General features: G+C 39.8%; 2 protein-coding genes across 6 annotated transcripts in view; one reads left to right on the top strand and one right to left on the bottom strand.

Annotated features, from left to right (window-relative positions):
* The first annotated feature begins 378 nt into the window (after nucleotides 1-378).
* Nucleotides 379-22,700, top strand: kcnn4 (potassium intermediate/small conductance calcium-activated channel, subfamily N, member 4). Of its 2 annotated transcripts, XM_085290743.1 has the most exons (9): nucleotides 379-1,010; nucleotides 9,724-9,819; nucleotides 11,485-11,933; nucleotides 13,159-13,294; nucleotides 16,728-16,838; nucleotides 18,787-18,908; nucleotides 19,919-19,988; nucleotides 21,078-21,244; nucleotides 21,375-22,700. In XM_085290743.1, exons 1-9 carry the CDS (start codon nucleotides 723-725, stop codon nucleotides 21,376-21,378), a joined length of 1,443 nt encoding a protein of 480 aa, XP_085146869.1. In that variant the 5' UTR covers nucleotides 379-722; the 3' UTR covers nucleotides 21,379-22,700. The 2 variants fall into 2 exon arrangements, with proteins under 2 accessions (XP_085146869.1, XP_085146870.1); XM_085290744.1 differs by lacking the exon at nucleotides 21,375-22,700 and having other exon boundaries at nucleotides 21,078-21,248.
* LOC146563579 (uncharacterized) overlaps nucleotides 21,991-25,163 on the bottom strand; it is a 6,965-nt gene continuing 3,792 nt past the window's right edge. For all 4 annotated transcript variants that reach the window (XM_085290736.1, XM_085290738.1, XM_085290735.1 and 1 more), the window contains exon 2: nucleotides 21,991-24,583. In XM_085290736.1, the coding sequence (XP_085146862.1) occupies nucleotides 22,775-24,583 (1,809 nt within the window). In that variant the 3' untranslated portion in view covers nucleotides 21,991-22,774. The remainder of the gene's footprint in view (nucleotides 24,584-25,163) is intronic.

The following is a 25,163-nucleotide window of genomic DNA, read 5'->3' as shown; positions in this document are numbered from 1 at the left end:
TCAGGTAGAAATGGAATAGTGACAGCAAACGATGTTAGTGAACCCTGACTACTGCATTGAATATAACCTAGTGCAACTCATCCCCGCCACGGCTCTGTAGCTATTGTGAAACTTGCGCAGTCCAGGTTTCATTGCGTCAGAATCAACTTGAAAGATTAAAATAAAAGCACGGGGGTTACATAACTGAATTTCCATACATTTGCCGTTTGGCGTTTTCTCTCAATTAAAATAACAATGATTGGATTTTTTTTCTTACACATCATCAAATAAAGAAATGTACAAAAGTTTATGTCATTTCACTGCACCTGCAACCTTCCTGTGCTTCACTGCTAAGAGAGTGCGCCACGCACGTGACGAGCGCATCCACCCACGCACAAAGAAAGCGCTTATCAGACCAGCGCACACTCTTAAATAATAAGACATGCAAATAAGAGCGCAAAGTCCGCTGCAGTGTGGACAGTGTGACGGCGGTGCGCGCGAGCAGTGCGCGTAACCGCTCCGCGCCGGTTGGGCTGGAGCGGTGATTGTGGAGAAGACCCGAGAGTTTTGGTAAACCCGCATCGTGGATGAGGAACGCAAGTGAGAAGGGCCTGCTACGCGACTGTGCCATCGGACTATGCCTTACCCAGCTCTGGAGGAGAGCAACAGGCAAAGCATAGGGCGGGAAAGCGCAAGGCGACAAGGAGAGGGGAGCAGGCGGGCGTCTCGTGTGCGCTCCGGAGATGGAGATGACAAACCGCAGCCTGCACGGCGACTCCAAAGTCGACTGCGTGAGCTGCGATGGCCTGATCAGCCGAAACCGTGGGGACTCCGCAGACGTGTCGGTGCCACTGACACTCCCCGGGAAACGGACAACTCACATGGAGGGAGACGACCTTTACAGACTCCGAGACAGAAAATTATTACTGGAGGATAAAAAGCGTCTGTGCGCGTGGACTCTGGGCACCGCTCTCTTTGGGATACTGCTCATGATAATCCACGCAGAAATATGTCCCTATGTTTACACTCCGGTAGGTTTAAGACACGAAACACGTCAGTGTCTTTCAGACATTATCTCCACACCGAAATGCACAGCTTACATTTGAAATTAAATTAAATGTTTAACGATAAAACTTTATCTTGTATAGTTCGCTACCTTCTGTGTCAGCTGCCGCCTCTTATTATGTGGATTCATGTGAATATTTTTCTTAAAAGTTCTTAAAGCCCACGCTAGAAGTGATGTGACACATTGCTCTTTTGCGCATGTTGTAAAGCGTTTAAATGATAGCATCTTTAATGATAGCAACTTTGCATCTGCAAAGTTAGTCCGTTTGTTCAGCCCTTCTCTGGAAAGAGCAGACAAAGCTCTGACAGCAACATTAAGCTCACTTTCTATTTTCAGGAGCTTACTTTTTTATTGTTTGCCCTTGGACTCATGCTCAAATGCTAAATGAACAAATGAACACTACTGCTTCTACCTTAATTCAGAGGAACTAAAGCCTGTAAAGACTTGTTCCACTGCTGGCAAGCAGCACCTCAAATCAATGTCAACCTTTTAATAATACACACCTAGATTTGATTTTTCTTAGAAGCACATTTCAGGACACAGCTTTTCATGACTAAATTCTTGGTTAACAAACAACACTAACCGCTTGCAGCTCCAGCAGCATAATCTGCACCTGGTGTTTGACCGTCCGTGACCCGTTAATTAGTTAGTTCATTTCCAGACAGTCTATTTGGTAGCACAGACTCATGATATTAAGATGCAGATCTCAAGTTCAAGTTCAAGTTCAACTTTATTGTCACTTCAACCATATACAGTTTAAAAATACACAGTGAGGCGAAACAACGTTCCTCCAGGAACCAAGGTGCTACAAGACAAGTTAGTGCAAAAAAAAAAATATATATAATATATCTAGTAATAATATTGTGCAAAAGAGCATTTACAGGTTGGTGTGTGCGATGGTTTGGTGGTGTAGGTCAGTGTGTTTGCGCTTTGTGTTGGTTAGTCAGTCCAGTCTCAATGTTTTGAGGTATTTGAGTTAAGCTGAGTGATAATGTTAGTGTGTGTGTATGTGTGTGTGTGCGTGTTTATCAGTCAGTCCCTTTTTGCTGAGGAGACGGATGGCTTGTGGAAAAAAGCTGTTGCACAGTCTGGATGTGTGTGCCCGAATGCTTCGGTACCTTTTTCCAGATGGCAGGAGTGTGAAGAGTGTGTGAGAGGGGTGTGTCCGATCAGCCACAATGCTGGTGGCTTTGCGAATGCAGCGTGTGGTGTAGATGTCCTCAATAGAGGGTAGAGAGACCCCGATGATCTTCTCTGCTGTTCCCACTATCCGCTGTAGGGTCTTGCGGTCTGATATGGCACAGCTCCCAAACCAGACAGTGATGCAGCTGCTCAGGATGCTCTCAATAGTTCCTCTATAGAAGGTGGTCAGGATCGGTGGTGGAAGCCGGGCCTTTCTCAGTCTTCTCAGAAAGAAGAGACACTGTTGGGCTTTCTTGTGCAGGGAGCTGGTGTTGAGGGACCAGCCGAGGTCCTTCTCCAGGTGTACACCCAGGAATTTGGTGCTGTCAACGATCTCCACAGAGGAGCCGTTGATGCTCGGCGGTGAGTGGTCGCCTCGTGTCCTCCTAAAGTCAACAACCATCTCTTTTGTCTTGTCAACATTCAGAGACAGGTTGTTGTCCTTACACCAGTCTCAGTGGATAACAATGCCAGTCTACACAATCAGCGAATGATTGACCCCCCCCCTCTCGCAGCACATGCCAGTTCCACATGTGGAAAAAAGTTACGACACGTGCTGCAGAACATCAGACCACATCCATGCTGTGAAGTCAGGGATTGATCATGCTGTCAGAGAGTCTCACATTTCTAATGCACACCAGGTACACCGCTCTGTCTGTTACATTCAATGAGGTTGACCTGGAGAAATTATGATGGTGAAACTAAATGTACTGGCATAAATATGAGTTCAGAATTTCAGTTTACAAACATGAACCAAGAACAGGTGCTGTTCAACTGCTCCTAACAGCAGGCATCGGCTTTGGTATGATGGAAATGCTGATGCACTGGAAAAGTGTTCTCTGCCCACAGTAAAAGCATATTATTTTGGAGAGGCTTCAGTTCTGATTTAACCATAGCTTATATAACTCATGCCAGGATTCATACTACTTTTTGTAACTTCATGCAGTGCCAAAGTCATGAATGTGAGCTGCACCATGGACTCTTTTGGGGGGGGGGGGGGTTATCACATAACAGCAGCGTTAATCAAACATAGCATCTATATCTTTCCCTGGAAGTGCACCATATAATATTATTTGTTTTTATGTCATTTTTATGTATGCTGCAGCATATATTTGGAGCGGCTCTATCAAAGTTAGCAATCGTCTACAAAGTTGTATTCAAGCAAACCTTTTTCGTGGTTATGCACAAAAACAAAGCTATTTATGGAACCTTTTTCCACATTTCACCTCTTCCCCTGCAGCATGATTGTTAACAGTACTTCAGGCGATCTTTCCACATCATTTAGTGTATAATTAGAGCGTTTGCATGGCTAGGCTAATGGTCTCTCTGTCTTGACTAAGGTTGTTCTAGTTGCCAGGGGGATGCACTTTGACTTGAATGTGACCTTGTGTCATCTTTTCTGCTGCTTTTTTAATTAACTGGCTTTTACAGTTTGAAACAATTTACATGCACCGAGACTGAAAATGTGAGCATTCGATCATTATTGCAGGCATTTGAGTGATTCTGAGACTACAGGTCAAAAAGAAAGTTTGTGACAGATTGGTCCGCCTGAACATAAATGGGAGATTTTTGTCTCATACAGAAAACATCATTTGGTAGACAGCCCATACATTTTTATAGCATCCTATTGTTGTATCAAACAGCACCTCTCACTAATCATTACTTTGCAGATTATATTTAAACTTAGTCAAAAGCATTCCATGTGCCAAGCAGGTGAAAGTCCTGATAATGAATGTCAATATCATTATCACAACTTTAACGTGGCTATATTTCATCCACTGACTACACAGACGTTTGTTTTTTAAACTCATCACAGCAAAATAATCAGCAGAAATGGATCATCTGATCAAAGGTCAAACAAAATGGGGAGAACATTTTTTTTTCACACACGCAGGGCAGCCACATTTGGTATCCGTGTCCCAATCCCCATAGTGGAAATGACTTCTGTGTGAGCTTTGCTTTTGCTTGATATGGGTCAAAAATGATGTAAATCTTTCTCTTTTTGAATTTGACTTATGTAAATGTAGGCTGTGCAAGCCAGATGTGTGGGTGTGCTGCAAGTACTACACATCCTGTTCTTAAAAATGATGAGTTTAATGTTTCGGTGGTTGCTTTTCCTGTTTCACTTTTATGAATCTACATTGCCTGCAAAGTAGCTGCTGGTAGTGAACATAGGTTTGCATGATTATGCCCTTTGCACTAAGAAACTTGGGAAGTCACTGGCATTCTTTGAAAATATGAGTACACAGCATGCGTATATCAACAGGATGAGCTGGTGGTGAGCTTCAGGCTTGGTAGGTATAATGTAGACATCAAACAAAGGAGGCAGCTTGATTAGGATGGATTTTATTTTGTTTGCTGCTTCCCTTTATTGGGATGGTAGTTTGGAGGTTAGTACTGTTGCATTATGGCAACAAGGTCCTTGCTTCAGATACAGGGTGGGCATGGGGTGGCTTTAAATTAACTATAGGTATAAATGTGAGCATGAGTGATTGTCTGCAACCCTGAACTGGACAAGTTGAAGAAGATAAATGGATGCTTCCCTTTCATTTGGTTGAAAGTTTTGAGGTAATTACTATTATTTCTTTAAACATTTGTTAGCAAATGCTTTAATTTTTTCGCCTACTCTTGATTTAAGACTTACCCAGTAAACATTCACTTTATAATTTTCTGTTTCTAAATAGTATATTCTGAACTCATATGGGCATATGGCACAACAGAGAGATTTCAATGTATATCACCAACCAGACAGCAGGAATGTAAAAAACAAAATGAGATGAAGAGGCAGTCAAAACAAAGCAGCATCTCTCTGACGTTAAGAATGCAAGATTTTTTTTTTTTTTTTTACCTTTTCCACTACACTACTTTTGATCTTGTCTGATATTCTTTGTAAACCCACACTTAAATTTATTGCAGAGAATGTACATGAACGTTAATGAAACCACAGTGGCTAACAAACCAAACTCGAAAACTAAAGTCAGATGCATGTATTATTACTTTGGAAAGTATTTATTTATTACAAAACTCAACCCAGACCGCTGACTATTGCGCTAGATATAGTGTTTTGTTTTGTTTTTTTATATTGTTTTGCCATACCTTGGGTGGCCTGTTCTGGTGACACTGGATCCTCATTTGTCCAAGACCATCTGTCCAAGTCTGTTAACCCAAAGTAGGTTAAACAGGAAAATGTTACAGAAATAATTTTAGAAACTTGGCACGAAACATGCTGTTGAGCTCTGTGTTATGGTGTGTGGTGAAATGTTGAGCTTTTGCGGGGTCTTCTAATTAGTGCTGGATGAATCACAGACGTGATGTGGATGCTACGGGAGAGACTGTGGAAAACAATGTACCTTGCCAATGGACGTCACACCATACCACCTACACACTCAACTCGCCTCAAGTTTGAAAGTTTGTAATTATCTTTTTGTCAGTAAAACCACACTGAACTATGCTTCTTGTGAAAAAGCAAAAAAGCTTCCACTAATACATCACCTGCACTGACATGTATGGCTCAGCATTATAGACAAATATAGGGCCTTTTAAAACTGCTGAGACCAAGGTGATTTGGTTTTTGATTCATCACGTGACACCGTCTCAATTTTACGATGGAGCAAAGCATTATGGTGTGAGTATCTGAGCCTGTAACTGCTTGTTCCGTGGAATGGAAAGTATTTAATTACAAGCACACATTACTTTAATTAAGTGGTTTTGTATGTATTTTTTGGAGTTCACTGTAGAATCAGTAACTCCTTTTTCATTAGGACTAATTACTGTAAATTATGTGAAGCTCATTTTGGAAAGAGTCAAAAAGTAGCCTGCAATTGTACTGTTATGTAACAGAAAGACAAAAATTGTTCAATATAATATATTATGGAAAGAGAAATTCCAACAATACATTCATCATAAACAAAAAGGGGGCTAATGTACATTTGAGAAAACATCAGATTGTAGAGACTGATTGGTGACCATGCAAAGTAACAGAAGTGCAGCCATTATTGGGCAGTAATAAAATACATGCAGTTTGGCTAGTAGCTTTTTGATTTGTTTTTACTATTTTGTAGTTGTGGATAGCATTTCGTGTTTTATAAAATTGAATATCTTAGGTCTAGTATTATTTTTTAACCTGGTGAGTGAAATACTCCCATCTGGGCAGTTTCTGGAAGGCAGGTGTTTGACTGACAGCCATTGTATACAACAGCAAAATGGTTATTCCTACTCTTTCCCAAGAATAGTGGGGAATTTTATTTTTTATGTTTGTTTTTGATCATTGAACAATTTGGCACTTTTTTCCAAACAAAGCAATTGACCGATCCCTCCACTGGCATGAAACCTTTTTTTTTTTATTATACTTTGTGAATACAATCCTAATTCCAAAAAGGCTGGAATGTTGTGCAATATGTAAATAAAATCAGAATACAAAGACTATGAAACGTTTTTTTTCATGAAAAATGTTACCTCGTTTTGAATTTGATGGCACATCTCAGAAAAGTTGGGATGCAGGCAACAAAAACAGCTGGAGGAGCATTTTGCAGCTAATTAGGTTAACCACTAACAAGTCAGTAACATGACTGGACATAAAACAAGTCTAATCTTAGAGAGGCACAGTTTTTCAGTAAATATGGGCAGTTGTCTACAAATCAAAAAAGAGTGGCTACAATGTTTTGAACATTTCAGAATAACGTTCCTCAACATAAAATTCTAAGGATGTTGAATATCTCATCATGTACAGCATGTACAGTCATCAAAAGAATGTGAGAATCTGGAGAAATATCTGTGCTTAGGGGACAGAGCATCTATTGTTAATAAAATATCAGTTTATGAGATTTACAAATCATTACATTCGGTTTGTAGTTACGTTTTACAGGGCCAATCTTGGAATGGGGGTTGTGTTTTATTATTATTTATGTATTTTTTCCACTGTGATGGACTTATGACATGTCCTTCTGGTGTCCTGTGAGAGCTGCAATAGGTCCCAGGCTCCATTGCAAACCTGAGCTCTGCAAGCATTTAAGACAATATATTGATAGATTTTTTTTCAGATTTTTTTTCAGTGGATTCTTTAGTTTAGAAAGATGAAAGGATAAAATTTACAGTGTCACACAGCAGACCAAGACAAAGACGTGCGTTCTCTTCACAATGCCTCAGAATAAATGAATTTTCCTTAGATGAAACAAAGCCAATCCCCGTTTTGAAATCAAAAGAAAAATGTCATATACAGACTGCACCAAGGACAAACTTTTTTACTGCAAATGGAAGAATTTGACTCTACCTGAGGAGCATGTTAACAGTCTGGAACCCATACTGGCTAACAGTAACCATATGTAGCAAGTTTCTGTCCGTTGAGAGCTCTTATTGTGTCTTTTCTTTTTTTTTTTTTTTGTGCATATTTAGACCAAGAAGAAAAGAATGTTCTGATATATATTTATATATATATATATATATATTAGATAATTAAAATATTGTGGTTAAAAGAAACATATTACAGCAACTTTTAAAAATTATTAGTTATTTATTTTTCATCTTTCATCCCTTTATGGTCTGGTTTGATGTAATTTCAGGATATTGTTTTTATTTTAGGTGGATTTCTAGTAAAATGTTGTTTTTTTTTATAAAACAGGTGGATGAAGGAACACTAAAACATAATTTCAGCAAATAATTTCTCATACTCTAGACTTAAGAAGTCACTTGGATGAGTGAAGAAACATTTCTCCCACTGAAAACGCTGTCCACATGAAAAGAATCCACTTATTGGGTTCTCATTCTCTAGGTTTTTTTTTTTTAAATTAAACTTCATTCTGCACACTTAATACTCAACCTGGCCTGGACATGGCACCCCTGGCACACTGGTTTGTGTGCTGTGACATGTTTTTCAAAAAGCTGGTTTCCTATTTACACTTTGGCATAATCAGATTGTTTGTTGTGGGTTTTCATGCTTTTTGAAAAAACTGACCTGATTTCCAAGTCATTTAAATATAATTGATAAAGACAGGAGAGTTTAATGCACTAACATTGCATATCAATCAATCAAAGCTTTATTCGTCACATGCAGGTTGCCCTGCAGTGAAATGCCCCCCCCCGACCTTACACATATAGCACAAACATTACATAGGGATACAGGTCGGAGATTGGCAGAATCAGAGAAAAAACATTGAAATGTACACTACAATGGGGAAAGTACAAGAGGAAAAAAAGAGACCCCTACTCATGCTATGCTTCCATGGTAGGACAACATGAGAACAGGAAACAAAAAAACTCCTCTGCACAAAAAAGCACATAAATGTCCACAGCACAACATTGTGAAGACATGACAAGCCACAGGGGTGGGTGGGGGGTGAGGAGTAATCCGAAGCGAACACAGCAGCCGCCCTGCACAGCGCTACCATTCCAGCGCGGCACACAGACCCGCCGTGTTCCCTCGCAGGAAACAAGCATCGAAGGCGTTGGAAAGGGAGGGGGGATGAGTGAGTGCCTATCAGTGTAAGTGTATGTGTGTGTGTGTCCATAGTTCAGCTGAGATATATGTTATTAATGATATAAATCAATGGGGTAAAAGAAGAAATCAAAGATATATTTGGTGTGTGTGTGTCTGAGAGAGCGTATATTCATATGTCTTGATGCATTCTCAATCATCCAGGTAAGTAAATCTCCAAAAGTTGATTCTGTTGAACAGATGAACAGAATCAACTTTTGGAGACGTGTGTGTGTGTGTGTACTTACTTTAAAAAAGACTTCTTATTATGGACAGTGGGTGCCGTCATATTGCCTGCTCAGGCTCCTCAGAAGCTGATAGAGTATGTCCTAATTTGAGCGTTCACCTTCCTGCTCCGCTATCTGGCCTTCCTCCACCTCATCTCCTGATAGCTCTAATCTGACTCTCCTTCCACAATTCTGAGTTTAATCTTTTCTGTCTCTCCCTGCCCTCTTCTTCCTGAAATAGGCTGAAAATATGAGGTAGTAAGTCCTGCTGTCCACTTCAAAGGAAACTAAATAAAATGCTTTGTTTCAGAAGAGATAATATCACTGGGCATTTCTGAAATTCTACTAAATCAAAGTTAAGACTAATTGATGAAATGATTTCGTTTATGGGAGTAGAATCACAATATCTGCAAAAAATGATCACTTAATCTCCCTTGTGGTCATAAAATGTAGAAGCTGCAATTCCTGTTATTTTGAAAAGAAAATCCATTTGCTCTGTTTGCCAAACAGACACAAATATAGCATCAATAGAAAGTGCATTATGTCCTCTTGACATTGCAGCAGGACTCGTATAGATTGCATAAATGGCCTTTGACGTAGAAGTCAAGTACTTGATTTGCATGTAAGTGTTTTCGCTCAGTGCTACAGAAGGGACTAGCAGCTATCCAGTTCTTGGACTATATCAAACCTTGATATATGAAAACATGAAAAGCAGTGAAATTTTAGACATTGCAGAAGAACAGCTGTGTTTTCATCACTCACGGTTCTGTTTTCTCTAACTCTATCTGTTTTCTTCTCAGGGCTCAAACATTGCATTGATCATCAACTGCTCCATCAGCCTGTCAACTGGGTGTCTTCTGATCCTCATTATAGCTTTCCATTATAAGGACATCCAGGTGAGTATGCTTTTTATGTTTTTTGGCATCGCTTATTGAACTATTACTTATTGTAATTCAATGTAACTCAGCATTAGTTTGGTTAAAATTCAATTTTTTTAGAGATACTTAAAGGCAGCTTTTTAAAAAGCCCCTCTCAGGCCATGTCTGGTAGCCTCAACACTGATTGTCTGTGATATTTGCTGCATGCAGGAAAACCCCAAATAAAAATCTCAGCCCACACAGGCATGCGCAATATTGCAGCTGTAATGTTTTTCCAGTCTACGTGGCTTGCTGCCGATTTGTGTGGGAATTTAATATACATGAAGGGATTTGGTTGAAATTAAACAGAGTAAACATTCTTTCATTTCCCCTCTTGCAGTCACAGCATGCATGTTTAAGAGTAGTAACAACAACAAGTACAGAAAGAACTGTGTGTCTGTTTTGTAACAGTTTCTTTCATTTTTGCCTGCTGGGTTTGTATTCTTACCTACAGAGTGTTTAGTTTGGTCATAAGTCGCGTGTATCTGATACAAGAGGGGTACTGTCCAAGTGTGTAGAGGAGATAAGGAAGGACAGGCTTAGGGTGGGGACTGATATAGAGACAGTGTGCAGTGATGCATGATGTAACTGGTGTCAGAAGTGGCAGGCTAAATCATCCAGACCGTCTCAAAGTGTCTTAGTTGGTGGATTAAAGACAAAGTAATAATTAACAAAATGATGAAAGAGGAAGTTCTAAGAATGTCCCTGCTTCACTTTCTTAAACAAAATAAAGCTGCAGATTGAAGAAGTGGAAATATCTGAGTCACAATTTCAATACACATTCATAGTTTATCTCACAGGCTTCTGTCAAATATTTCTGGTTCAAATCTTTAGCGGGCCAAAAATAATTTTCTTATCATTTCCCTTTTAGCACAGCCCAACTATCGTATACTTGCAATCTTTCCCGCTTATAATGCAAAGTATGCATGTCGTAGTAATCCACATAATGAGATTATACTATGCGTATCCCAAAGTATTTTGTTCTTTCTAACAACTTTTTATTCCCCATCATAACTTTGCTGAGGCAATTGATAGAAATGGAAGTCATATAGTTAAAAAACACATCAGCAAAATGAAAGCACCCTGCTAATGTCATTAGCAAATATTGTAGGCAAATTCAATTCAGTTTAGTTTTATTCATATAGCACCAAATTATAACAGCAGTCACCCTCAAGTGCTTTATATTCTAAGATAAAGGCACTTTCATAATACACAGAAACCACAACAATTGGGCGACCACTTGTGAGCAAGCACTTGGCGACAGTGGGAAGGAAAAACTCCCTTTAAAACAGGAAGAAACCACCGGCAGAACCAGGCAGAAGAGAAAAGAAGAAAAAAAAACAGACTATGGAAGACAGCCAGAGATGAACAGTAACTAATGCTAACTAATGATTAAATGCAAAGTGATGAATAAACATATAGTAAGTGAAATAAAAATGGAAGATGAAGCTAATGACAGAAGCTTTGGAGAAAAAACATCACAGATTTTATTGACACCATATTTACATACCATCATTACATTAATTGCATATCCACTGTATGAGAAGAAGATGCAACTGTAATGTTATTGTCTTCCATCTCCAACTGCACTTTGATCAAATTCCTTTCTATTTTTACTCTTTACTGTCCTTCCTCATCTCTCAGCTGTTCATCATTGACCACAACCAGGTGGACTGGCGTATCGCCATGACCAGCCACAGGATTATTGTCATCACCCTGGAGCTGTTAGTTTGTGTTATCCATCCTGTTGGATCATACTGGGGGGTGGGCCTCCATGTGAACTCCTCTTCCACCGTTCCCACTCCATCTCCACTGTGTGTTTCCAGCCACCACGGCGAGACCCTGATGGACATGGAGCTGCTGTTATCAGTGCTGATGTTCCTCCGCTTGTACTTGGTGCACAGAGCCATCTTGCTGCACAGCAAAGTGCTGCTGAGTGCCTCCTACAGGAGCATAGGCTCACTCAACAATATCAACTTCACCTTTCGCTTTGTTCTCAAGGTACTGATGAACAAACACCCAGCACGCATGCTGCTAGTCTTCATCCTGTTCTTCTGGCTCACTGTGTCCTGGATGCTTACACTGTGTGAGAGGTATGAAGCACAACTGAGACTTTGTGTAATCAAACTGATTCATAATCGCATTAAACTGATTTTTCATTTGCACGAATGCAGGCATTACAATAACGAACCAAAGATTTTCAATGACAAAATGAAAGTTTTCTCATAAAAAAAAAATTAATTAGCTCTTTTTCTTAATCTCTCTTCCATCTTCACCCAGGTGTCAACTGACTATTATACACAGAAACACCAAAATGCTCTCCAGTAGTTTAACATTCCTCTTCAGGGTTTGATAGTCAGTTTGACTTTCTGGTTCAAGATGGATTTCCAATAAATGATTTCATAATTCTCCCCTAACAAAATTCTTTTTGACGTCTGCCAGCTAAATGTCAGCCTGATCCTCTGCAATCTGCCTGGCTGTTTAAACAGCGTGAGGTCATTTGTTCGTTTGAACCTTAATGGGAGGTTTGCCTTCAGTTTTCCACTTCTTTCTCGCATTCGTGTATATTTTGACATTTTGATTTGTTAGAAGTAATAAAAGAGCTTATTACTGATAGCAGATAATTTCACCAAATCTGTCAACACGCAACCATTATGCTAGCTGATTACTAGATCCGTGAGCCAGACGGATAAAATGATATGTTATCTAGCTGTGAGGCTTCAGCAAAGTTTATATTGGGCTTGTACTTTTGATGTTTTACAAGTTTATACTGGTTTCGACTTCCCGAACTCCTGAGTGCTGTAAAAAAATCTGCACTGATAAGGCGGTTTGATTAGTACGCCACACCTTCATCAAACAGACTGTGTTTGAGATGTTAAGAAACAAAATGAAGAACCTCAGAGAGTCAGGGAGAGTGTCACAAATAAACTTATCCATTGCATCACTTCAGCTCTTAATTGTATTTGGTGATTCACTGAAATAGTTAAATATAAGAAGGGATTTAGCCTGTAACTGTATCTATAAACAGGTTTCTGGATTAGACTGATATTAGTCAGAATTATCAGCTGCTACTTATACTTATACTCCAGAGCAGTTGTTGAATAGGATTAGAGAACTAATCCTATTCAACAACTGATATTAGAAAACAAACAAAGAAACAACCATACATACAAAAAAAAAATGTTTTCTATCTCATACAGTTTCACAACTGGGGGGTGGGGTTAATTGTGGTAATGTTTATTTTTTAACTCAACTAATACCTCTTTATAATATGTTTCATTACACTTCAGTCTCAGTGCTACGTTGTTTCCCCTGCAGGCAGACCAAAGAATCAACAGGCCATATGGATACAGCGCTGTGGCTCATAGCCATCACCTTCCTCACAGTTGGCTATGGGGATGTGGCACCCAAAACCAACTGTGGCAAGGCAGTGTGTCTCTTCACTGGAGTCATGGTAACTAAGCTGATTTGAGAAAATGTAGTACTGAAAATGATTTTAGATTCACATAAAAACTAAGGGCATACTGAATAAAATAAAACACACAATGCTTGTTCTTCATCAAATGATTGTTTTGGCCTTGTATCAGACAGTGTATGAAAAAGGGAAAAGTGTAGCATCTTTAGCATAGCATCTTTATTTTTAATGCACTTTACATCCAACAATGTTGGCCAAAGTGCTACAAATATAAAACAAAGAGAAAACAGTTTAAATTACATATAGAATACCTTAAACTTAAAAAAAAAATAACAATTGATAACAAACATATTAAGAGACATCAACAAGTCCTGCTGTGTACAGTAAGGCCCAGAAGTATTAGAACAAAGACAAACATGAAGATTTTCAGCTTTAATTCCAGAGGTTTAACAAAGGTATTCCATGAGGAATCACAATCATTTATATACAACTTGATGAACTTGATGAAGTTAGACTGCCTAAATTCTAGCACCCAGTCGCGTTCAAAGTTTGGTGTTTGTGAAGTGTGCAGTCTCATTTAGATGTTTAATCTGGCAAAGTTTAATCTGGCTTTATTGTTCTTGAGTCTAACCAGTGGTTTGCACCTTGTTGTAAATCCTCTGTAATTCCATTCAGTGAGTCTTGATATTAGACTTTGTCAGTGTCTGCCTCCTGAGGACTGCTCTAGATGTTGTGAAGAGGATTTTCTTATCGATGGTAATAATTCTGTAATCATGCACTTTAGTTGTTAGTGGTCTTTCAGGGCATTTGCTTTGTTACTGAGATGACCAGGTCGTGCCTTCTTTTTAAGACTGTAGCAGGATGTTCACAGCTTTCATTATCTCCCTGATTACTTTAATATGTTTTTTCAGCCCAATGATGGCCTCCTGTTTGCTGTTTACAGGAAGCATTCAGCAAATGCAAATTCAACAATTTGAATCAATTTCAAATCTGTTATCTGCTTATTTTGTCATGGAATAAAAAGGAAAAAGACCTAATTCATCTGAAACTACTTGGCATTCAATTTTCCAATTATTTTTGAGCCTCTGAAAATTAGGGAATGTGTATATTGTAATTCTTAAATTCCTTAATTGAATACTTTTGTTATACTCCTAAAAGTTTGTACTTCAGTCGCATCTTGACTGTTTGAATCAAAGAACTTTGTGGTGATGTATGGAGACAAAATGATAAAAACTGTCTCACTGTACAAACTGTTATCTCCTTACAGTAGCTGTGAGACAAAAACCCTCAATTCAATAGGGAGGCACAGGGAGTGGAGTTTTTTTAATCTTTGCTTTGCTTGTCTTTGTTACCACTGAAACCACCCGACACACTTTTGAGTGCAAAAACAGACAATAACACACAAAACCAAGAGCTTCTGTCACTGTTTTCACTTTGTCACACTATGTTGTCTCTAAATAGGTTGAATTTTCTGTTATCTTCCATTTTGTTTCATTTCTTCTCTGTTCTGTCACACTGTATTACATGTTGATTTCATGGATAGCATGAAATCAACATGCTATCCATGTTGATTTCACTGGAGGACTTCCTTTTGCGCAATTGATTTCATTCCTGTACTGTGATCTATTAGCATCTTTTATCGTCTGCTAGGGTTTATTATGTTTTATCGAATCCCTTCTCCGTGTATTTTAGCGTCATTTGTTCTACTTCATTCTACCTTCTCACCCTTAATGTTCTGTTCCACGTGTTTGTTTCATTCCCTTCTGTTCCACTGCAACAACTATTCATCCATTTTCCTATTTCATTTTTCCTATTTCATTTTTCCTATTTCATTTTCAGGTCAGTTCAGTTTGGTTCAGTTCACTTCTCCGCTGTTTGCAATCCAGCCTATTCTGCACTGTTCCACTAGTTATCTTTGATACATTAAATTCTTCTTGCTTGAATGCCTTCCTTCCCTTGTGTGTGTGTGTGTGATTTCGATTGCAGCTGTAAGTTGACACAGTGTACTTCTGCAAGACCTTGATATTACCAGGCGCTCACATGAAAAGACTGAGGGAGGGAAGCTGTCAGCATGCAGTGTACCCTGTGCAGTTGCACAAAGATCTATGTGAAGTGTGATGGCTCTGCTGAGTGTGCCATAGTGTCTCAGAGAATTACAGCCAGGTTTAAGGTTTTTCATGTGTAAAAGAGCAAAAAAGGACATATATGAACATCTTAAAGTGAGATGTTTTTCTTAAAACAAGTTCGTTTTTTATGTTAATGCAAAAATGTTGGTAAGTGAAGACTGAAAAAAAGCTGGAGGGAAAGGTCAAGTGAGGGCAAGCAAGGAGTGGCTCCGTGTTTGAAATGGCAACACATTTTGCTGCTGCCTTGAATTCTGGTACAAGCAGATAAGAATCTCGGCCATGGCTCTGGATGTGGGCACAAGTCCGGTTTAGACACCTCTGTGACAGAGTGGAAAACAGTCCTCCCAATCTTTCCCTCTCTCTTTCTCCATCTCCCTTGTTTTCATTAAGTTCCCCCCTTATAAGGCAAAACTTTCCACCATATCCATTTTAGGTGGTTTATTGCCTTTGGCACCACTACAACAGGAGGGTGTGCCAACCTGTGCCCAGGGTTTGGAAAAAAATAGATTTCCCACTCCCATCAGCAGCTCTGGGAGCTAGAAACTTGGGGTGATACTCACACCTGTAATATGGTTGAAAGCTTCAATGTTCAGCACTTTGGCCTCTGTCCAGCTATAACTCAATTTGCAGCTGTTTTAAGGAGTTGACACCACTTTTTGCATCCCATCCCTGTGTGAGGATGGATCCAAGGAAAGAGTTTGTACCTCCCAGGTTTAGCAGACGATGTAATGATAGATATTTTGTGGCTGGTGGAATGAAGGATAAATATATCTCTCAGAACTCTGGCTCAAGCTTTATTGCTCATGCTTGGTCTTTCTCTCTCTCTCTCTCTCCTCTCTTTCTAATGCAAGCTGAAAAGTGGAAAACAGGTAAAAACTGGTTAACTTTTATCTTTATTCGTAATGGATATGAGTGCAGTGTTTTGTCTCTGTCTCCACTGATACATCTTTTTATAGATGTGGATGTGTTTTGCTTTGAGACCCATTCGAATATTCACCATCATTATGTATTTCCCTATCCAGGAATAGCGCTAAGCTATTCTCAGAGGAAACCCACACTATTTTAGTGCCACTGAGGCCCGTCTAAGCATTGAACTTTTTGTGTAAATTTAGTTTTGATTTATTAGATGGAAGTACAAGGATCAACACTGAGTTTTCTGAAGAAGTTCTTTCCTTAGAGGGTAATGGACACGTAAAAAGACACGCTGGCCGCTGTCATTGAGCTTAACTTGCAAATTCAGGCTCATCAGTTTTGTCTCAGTATTCTGGATCAGTCTTACACAATCGCTGACGATCTGTTGAGACGACAACAAAAATACTAAAAGCTCTGTGTGTCTTGGGTTTTAGGGTGTTGCCTGCACCGCCATGCTGGTTGCAATCGTTACAGAGAAGCTGGCGCTGAACAAAGGAGAGAAACATGTGCACTTCTTCATGATGGATATCCAGATTTCTAAAAGGGTAAGAGCATGCAACAATTTTCTGCAAACCTGTATAAACACACAGTAATCAGCCGGCATGCCTTTTTTTATCAAGTTCTTTCTTTTTTTGTTTTTTTCATTGCTTCTATTTGAAATATTCTGTAGTGGGTCATGTGACATTTGCATGTATGGGTCTTTTCCTGCTTATTATTCTTTTACTTCAAAGTTGATATTTGTGGTTTTGCTTGTTTTCCCCCTGGAATCGCTGCAAATCATATATCCTTTGGGCTACATGAAGTAGGTTAGTAGTAGCTATCGGTAACTGTTCATACCCACATTCAGTGTGCAGATTTGAGAACCATTTAATTTAGATAATCCCTCACAATGAACACCATGTCCGTGTTTGTTGCTGTCAGAGTCAATGGGACAATGTGTGGTAATGCAGTTGTAAGAACAGAGCAACTGGAAGTCTGTGCTGCATTGCCACACAGCATTGATACAACAAACTAATACACTTTGGTATGCTTTGTATACTTGGTATTCTGGGCAATAAAAAGGAACCCACAAGAAAAGGAGAATTTGAGTTTTTATGGTTCGAAATTCTGTGAAAGTTTAAAGAAAATATTGTTTACTAATAGTTAAATATAAATGACATCAACAGCTCTCTTGTCCAACAAAAAATAATCTTGATAACAATTTATGTTAATATAAAAGTGTAACACATACATTTTCTGAGCTGTGTTGAAGTTCTCATAAATAGTGGCTCTAATTTTTGTAGCATTTGCATGAAAATTTTTGTGCAACAATCCAATAAACATGTTGTAACCATCAATTACCCTCCCTCCCATCACTGGTAGCTGCAGTGTTGTAAGCCAAACAAGAGACAGGATAAAACGGATAGAGATGTCAGGATGGATGAGTCACTGCTTTCCATGTTGCATGCACGCTTTGGTGTTTGATTCCTTTACTACAGGATTGTGTGGGAAAAGAGAAGGGAGAACTGCCGGGCTCTTGATGTCCTTTTCAAGGCGTCAAACAGAGGAAATAATCTTATCTCTGTCAGGAAAGAAACTTGTGTCACTTCAGGCCTGTGCAGCAGCGGGCAGGAAACTGCTGACGCGTGTGTTTTGCTTTTAAGGGTGTCTGAAAGTAAGTAGGAGAGGAGTGTGGTTGCAAGTGTCTGCTTGTTGATGGGAAAAAGGGAAGTTACAAGAAATCATTTTCAGTGTCTTGGTAATACGCAAAAATGTGTAATGACTGACAGATTGTGCAGGCTTGGTTTAAAGCTGTGTTTTGTATAAAGCAGTACAGCTCCCCCCCAAACCGTGTAGCAATGTCTGACTGAAGTAGAAGCACTGCTTTGGAGGATACAACCATTTCCTCTCTCCTGGTGGCTGCATCCTGTCACAAGGTGCATCTTTATGCCTCGCTTTTGGTTGTTTTGGTTTGTGTGTGTGCATGTGCATGCATCCTCCTGAGCTTACTGGTGCAGTCCAGATTTACACTGATGGGAACAAGGGAAGACATCTGGATGCAAAACACTGACAACCTCTATTAATAACCCTCACAACAAGGTCGTAGTGACATCATCACAGGGTAGTTACAGTGATTTGAGCAGGAAGGTAAACAGACATGAATAGAATCAAAGAAAAAACAAAACAAAACAGGAGAATACAAGCGAAATCTAGAAATCTCAAGTTCCTAGTTTAGCCGTTATGGCCTGTTTTATAAATATCTGTATATAAGACTCACTGACCATAACAGCCACTATCTGAAAACAGCATCATTGTACAAAAGGGTGGAACAGGAAAGGCTAGCTGGATTTCATCAGCTGGCCTGGACGATGTGTGCTGTACTAAAATCTTTAAAAGTTAACAGTTAGCGGCTCTGCACGAATTTTATCAGTCGAACATCCAAAGTTGATCGATATGTGCTGTCACCACATTTCTGTATGTTTAAGCAGTCAGTTCAAATGTTTCTTTTCCCAGATCCGCCATGCTGCTGCTAATGTGCTAAGAGAATGCTGGCTTCTTCATCGTGCAAACGTGACAAAGGGCAACCGCGGTGAGCACAGAAAACACCAGAGATGCCTTCTGGAAGCCATCAGAGTGTGAGTTACTGTATTGCAAAATAATACCTTCAGGCGGGGTGTCTGCGTGCGTGTTTCAGTCTGTGTGAGGGGTGTACAGTATGTGGGTGGTGGTTTGTGTGCCTTACATGTGTATTTTATGGGTCATTAACTAATTGTCAACATGCTCGGAGTAACCAATTTAAAGATGCTAATTTAGATTACTAATTAGATTTGTTTGCCTCTTTTATGTGGACAGGATATGTGTGAACAAGTGTCTGTTCTTCCTGGCAAGTAAATAAATAAAAGGCCCCTTTTTTAAATGATTATTTGAAGTTTTTGACAATAACTGACAACTATTGTGCAAACCTTTCGGGAGATACTTTTAAGAAGAATCACTTTTTTTCCTCCATAAATTGTGTCTGCTTGTAATTGAACAAGTTTCTCTTCTAAGAACAAGTGGATTACACAAGACAGGATGTCCGAAACGCTGATCATGTGGTACATTATCCTGACAACAGCAATACATGTGTGAGAATATGTCAGCCTGTGTGAACGGGGTCGTACTTCCTGCTTTGAACTGATCTAAACTATTATAAATAAACCCTGTGTGGAAAGTGTGAGAAGAAGGCCCCTCTCTACTCTAAGAGTAGAGACCAGGTGCTTGATTGCAAAATTGGTTTTCATATGTCTTTGTTAGCTGATTGTCTGGATTATCTATTGAAGGAACTAAATTTAGACCTTTTCCACATTCGCCGCAAACCTTCTAGTAATGTTTTATAGCATTTCAACAAACTCAGCATGACTCCTTTAATACTGAGTAATTGAATACTTGATTGTCAGAATATTCCTCAAATCAGAGTTTCTGTAAGTGTTTTATCTCAGTGTAGTCACTCATATTGGACGATCAACACTTCACAGCATTTATTTTGTTTACATTCCTGTGCCTCAGGATAGCATTTAAAATACGGTCTAATAAAATACAGTTTGAATTTTTCCACGTGTCTCAAAAATCACATTTACAGTTGTTGGGGTTTTTTTTAACTTCACAGATTTCGGCATTTACGCCTTAAACAAAGAAAACTAAGAGATTACGTCAGTGAGATGGTGGATCTCCCAAAGGTAAATAACAGCACATATGATTCACTGTAAAACTCCATTTATTTACACTTACAGGCCATTACATTTGGTATACATGTTCAGTCGCTCTGTAATGCAGATCTCTAATCAGCCAATCACCTGACAGCTACTCAGTGCATTTAGGCTTGTACGTCAGGTCCAGGCGACCGGCTGAAATTCACACCAAGCATCAGAATGGGGAAGAAAGGTGATTTAAGTGACTTTAAAACAGGGTTGTTGATGCCATACCGGTTAGTCTGCATATTTCACAAATCTGCTGTGATTTTCCCACACAGTCATGTCTAGGGTTTTCAGAGAATGCTCTGAAAAAAGGAAATATCCAGTGACCAGCAGTTCCCTGGCCACTAACTCCTTGTTGATGTCAAAGACTGAGCAGACTGGCAACAGTAACTCAAATCTCAAATAACCACTTTTTACAACCAAGCTATGCAGAAGAGCATCTATGAAAGCACAGCATGTTTAACCTTGAAGCAGATGTGCTACAGTAACAGAAGACCACACTGGGAGTGACATCTGCCAGCTATGAGGAGGAATCCGAAATTAAATATTGCTGTTTGGGGTTTCTTAGATAGAGCAGATAAATGCATACAAAAAAAACTGGATGATGAGATTTTAATTTGTCAGAAGTGAACAGGCACAGAAAAGGTTTCCATGAGGAAAAAACACATTAAAAAGACATCACCTAGTGAGAGTCACAAATGTAATTCTGGAGCGCTGTAATTGCTGGAATTATATGAAAATGTGCCCAGTTTCACTAAATAAGCCGTTCTATGGTTACCTTACAGTCAGTTACGGTCTAACAATCTACTCCTGCTTACTGACTGAGTGCAGCTGAGCCGCAGCATAAAAAACAAACAGCTTCAAACAAAACAAAAAGCGATCCAAATGTTTTTGTCTGATTCCCTCAAAATCACTGTCAATCAGTCAGTAATCCACACAAACTCTGCAACATACTTTTAAAATGTATCTGCACAGAGTTCAGTAACGTTAGACTTTTGGTTCTAGTTTGAACTCCAAGTGTGTTTTCTTTTCAAAGCCAAAATATTTGTGTTGTGTGGTGGATTTCAACAGATGCAGATGATTATGTGCGACCTCAGTGCCAACTGGAATAACTCCTATCGGGAGCTGGAGCAGCGAATCCTCTCCATGGAGCAGAAGCTGGACGAGCTGAGTCGCTGCTTCCAACAAACGTCTGATCTGCTGTCTCAGGTTGTACGTCACCGCAACCCAGAGATCAGGTAAACAATACTTACAGATGCCAGTGTCCCTGCACAGATCTGCTAAAAAACACACTGTAAGATGTCATATATCATACGTATATTCACTTTGGAGAATAACAAAATTATTTTGTTGGGGTTTTTTTTGTAGGTGACACGACTGCACGCAGTTGTTAAAAACAGTCCGTAGTGTTTTCATCTGAAGTATCCACGAATCCTCTCCAACCAGAGCTGCTTTAGACTCTTAACATGCTGAACCACTTGGAGGACTGGCATACTCACTAAAGATCATCTTTTGGCCCCATTCTGAGTATACTGCACAGTGACTCACTGCTGTTAAATTATACAGATAAAATAAGACCTAAATTCACTGCTGGGAAATCCGAGTGCATTTTCAGGAAATCTGCTGGGCTTTCAAGCAAAAGGATTGGTGACAGAGCCCAAGAACTAACCTGATCTCAGTCAAGGACTGTGGAGGATCCCTTAATCTGCAATAACATCAGATCTGTAAACTTCTATTTGCAAGATATTATTGATGCTCTACATTCCTAGCTTATTCCTGTGGAATAAGCCATTTTGCATGTTTTAATTTTTGCAGTATTTCAGTGTTAATCCAACCATTTTCCATCATCTGAGACACACAGTGTCTCAATAATTCATCACTGTTGTGCTCTCCTGTAGCCGTTTAAGTAAATCTTGAATGAAAATGTGTTTAACGGTAATAGACTTTGGTGAGTGAAGAGAATGAAGTGAATGTCAAATTAAACTTGATGAAAAGAAAGTTTTATTGCAAACTCTAAGTCGAAGGGATCCCATGACTATTAACTGAAACTTGCAGACTTGCGTCGGCCACAGTTTGACGGAAGAAAAAAAAACATCCAACACTTTACACCTGTTGAAAATAAAGAAACTTCAGTGGCCTTATAAGCTCATCTTTTAGCAATCCAACTGCTCCATCTAGTGGACAATATTAAAACACACAACAATAATCATAATAATAAAAACTACACGACTTTCTTCCTGATAATTTCGGATTCTTCAGCATCTCAAAGGAGCATAACATTTTCAGCTGTATTAAAACAGAAAACAAGATTTAATCAAACCTCTGTACAAATGTCACTAATAAGAAAGCACTTTGTGAGAACAGCTGCAAAACTGGACCAACTCTCTCTCTCTCTCTCTGGAGGATTAACTGGAGTTTTGTTTAAACTTAATCCAGTGCTGGAAAAAAAGCCTCCTTGTTGGCTACCTTTATTTTTATTTTTTTTCATTTTATTTTATTTTTTTTAACTCCGGTAGTTAGTGTAGCAGCAGAAAAATGTATGAGAAACTAAATATGTAACATTTGCACATGGTAAACATGTTAATAACCATCTAAAACATGCTTATAATTCAAAGTCATTTAGAATGAGTGTGTTTATGTTTTTGCTTTATTTCTGTCACTGGAGGACACATTAATTAAACAGACTGGTGACAAGCAGGTGTCATGTGTGGCATATCTATTTTGATTTGTTGCTTGAAGAAATAAAAACTGATCTATTCGTACTTCTGTCACACCGTAGGCTTCTTCGGTTTGTTACTTGTCCTGTTTTTAAGCTGGTGCCATATGTATGCTGAAGGCCTGGGAAACAGTTCTCCGCAGTCACATGTGAAGGGCATTCTGCATGTTCTCTTGACTTTTCTTTTCCACGTGCAGCCAGAGGGAGGTTTTTTTGGAGACCCGCCCTTCAGGTGCTGCGCCAGGAGTTTAGCTCCTGTGAAAGTGTCCCCACAGCTAACACAGATGTAGCTTATGGCCTCCGCGTGCTGAATACAGTGTCTCAGGAGGTGCAGCCTGTGTTTAAAAGCTCGTCCGCATGGGCACTTGTGCGACCGGTGGCCTCGGTGGAGGTACCGGTGGCTGATGATGAGCGAGGGCTGCCGCAGGACAGCGCCGCACTGCCTGCAAGGGTAAGGCGCCTTGGAGCGCCAGCTGCTGTTCATGCGTTTCATCAAAGCCAAGCGATGGCTGTCATTCTCAAACATGGCTAGGATGGTTGGCATTGGTTGTGAGGGGGGGTTAAAGAGCGCACCCTCTTGGTATGTGTCCCGGGGTCTTGAAAGCACAGGAAAAGGGGAATGAAGGTTACTTGAAGGCGGTTGGTTTGGCTGAGCTAGGGCACCATTTGTCCCTGACGTTTGGCCATCACTGTGTGTTCCATTAATGGCCTTGCTCACGAACTTGGTTGACTGCAGCTGGATTTTTGTGCTCTGGGCTCCTCGGTTATCCTTTGCCAACAGTGATGGAGTAGTAACAGTGCACGCCTTGGTGCTGACCACTGACGTGTGAACTTTGGTTACGTGCTCTACTAAATATTTCTCAGAGGTAAAAAGGAATTTGCATATGTTGCATGCTTTCGGCATTGACTCAGAGCAGAAAAGCACCAAAGGCGATTTTCTCCCTTTGGGACACTGGTGGCTATAGTACAAGTTTTTGTGACTGAAAACTTGGCCACAGATGTCACAGGCATACAGAGCCAAGTGGTGTTTCTTAACAGCACTCTCAGTTAGAAAGGCCTTCTTGCACAGAAAGCATTGATATTTTACTCTTACGCCACTGCAGTGCAGCAAGTGGAGCTTAATTGACTTAAACGGACCTCTGCCGCACACAGTGCACATTACACTATTGGCAGCAGGAAAGGGTGCACATGTCGTTTGGGAATCTGGACGGTCTGAAAAATGACCAGAATCATTGGGAAAACTGGAGTTGGAGCGACCATTTGTTTCAGAGTGATCTGGAGGCAGTTTATTAGGTTTAGAGTGTGTCATGACTTCATCTTCAGAAGCAGAGCTTGTTGAATCTTCTGCCATGTCGGAATCACTTTCAGTGCTAAGATCTTCATCATCTGCACCCAGTATGTACGCCACACTGTTTTTAGGCATCTCAGGCTTTATATCAGCTCTCTGTTCAGACCTCAGTGCTGGCAGTGAGTCATGTTGAACAGTATCTGCATTTTGCTGCATTGTCTTCTCATTAGGAGAGCCGTCACTGCTCTGCCTCTTACAAATCAAAGAGGAATCTTCTTGGATAAACTCAGAGTCTGTACAGTGTTTCTCTGCATGCTTGTTCAGCTCCCAGACATTGCTGAAAGACTGATGGCATTTGTTGCAGACAGGTGGCAGATGCGCATTATCCAAGTGTGTAGAGAGTGACGTCAGGCGACGGAAACTAACCTTGCAGATGTGGCATGTGGCTTTGGTATTGTGGCTTTTATAATGTGAAATCAATTTCTTTAAGTTGTGGATGTTCTGCCCACATTCCCAACATTTTGATACCAGGTGCACATCTTCGTCGCTGCTCGAGTCTGCTGACATAACAGTCTGTGAATTTTGAACAGAAAAGACAAAAATCAGTTGAAATAGTCCAGAATATAGCACCTTGTTCCTGCATTTACTTTTATACCTGTGGCCCCAGAGACATGTGGACAATGAGTGGACTAAACATTCTGACATGGTTTGTAGTGATGCACTTTGGTTCGCTCAGAGTTCTCTTTAATTGGGCTTCTTCTGTTAGCCATTTAGCATGAAACCAAATCATGGGGAAAAGCTACAAGTTTACCAACTCATCAACTGATTTGGACCAGAGAAAACAAACCACAGGTGTGAACATGCTCCTAAGATTTACAAACACTGTCTGAAATGGCTCAAAAACAAATGGTTGAACCAGATTTTCTAATGAACCATACGTTGGTGAATAAAAGATGGACCGATGGCTAGCTCACAGCACATCAGTGACCGTGAGCTAAAGTTCAGCCTCACACACCTGCTCACATGGCTGCAGGCTTTTCGTTTGTATTTATGATGTGTGAAGACATAAAACATTGTATAGAAGAGACAGAAAAATACATCAATAAGACACTGAAATATTAACCATTGATGAGGCCACAAGATTAGAATTTTT

Source organism: Mchenga conophoros, linkage group LG11, assembly GCF_057382185.1.
Source record: "Mchenga conophoros isolate Kocher_MC1m ecotype Shallow Benthic linkage group LG11, M_conophoros_male_GT1.1, whole genome shotgun sequence".
Lineage (NCBI taxonomy): Eukaryota > Metazoa > Chordata > Actinopteri > Cichliformes > Cichlidae > Mchenga > Mchenga conophoros.
The sequence above is the reverse complement of the archived record's forward strand: the minus strand, read 5'-3'. Positions and strand labels throughout refer to the sequence as shown.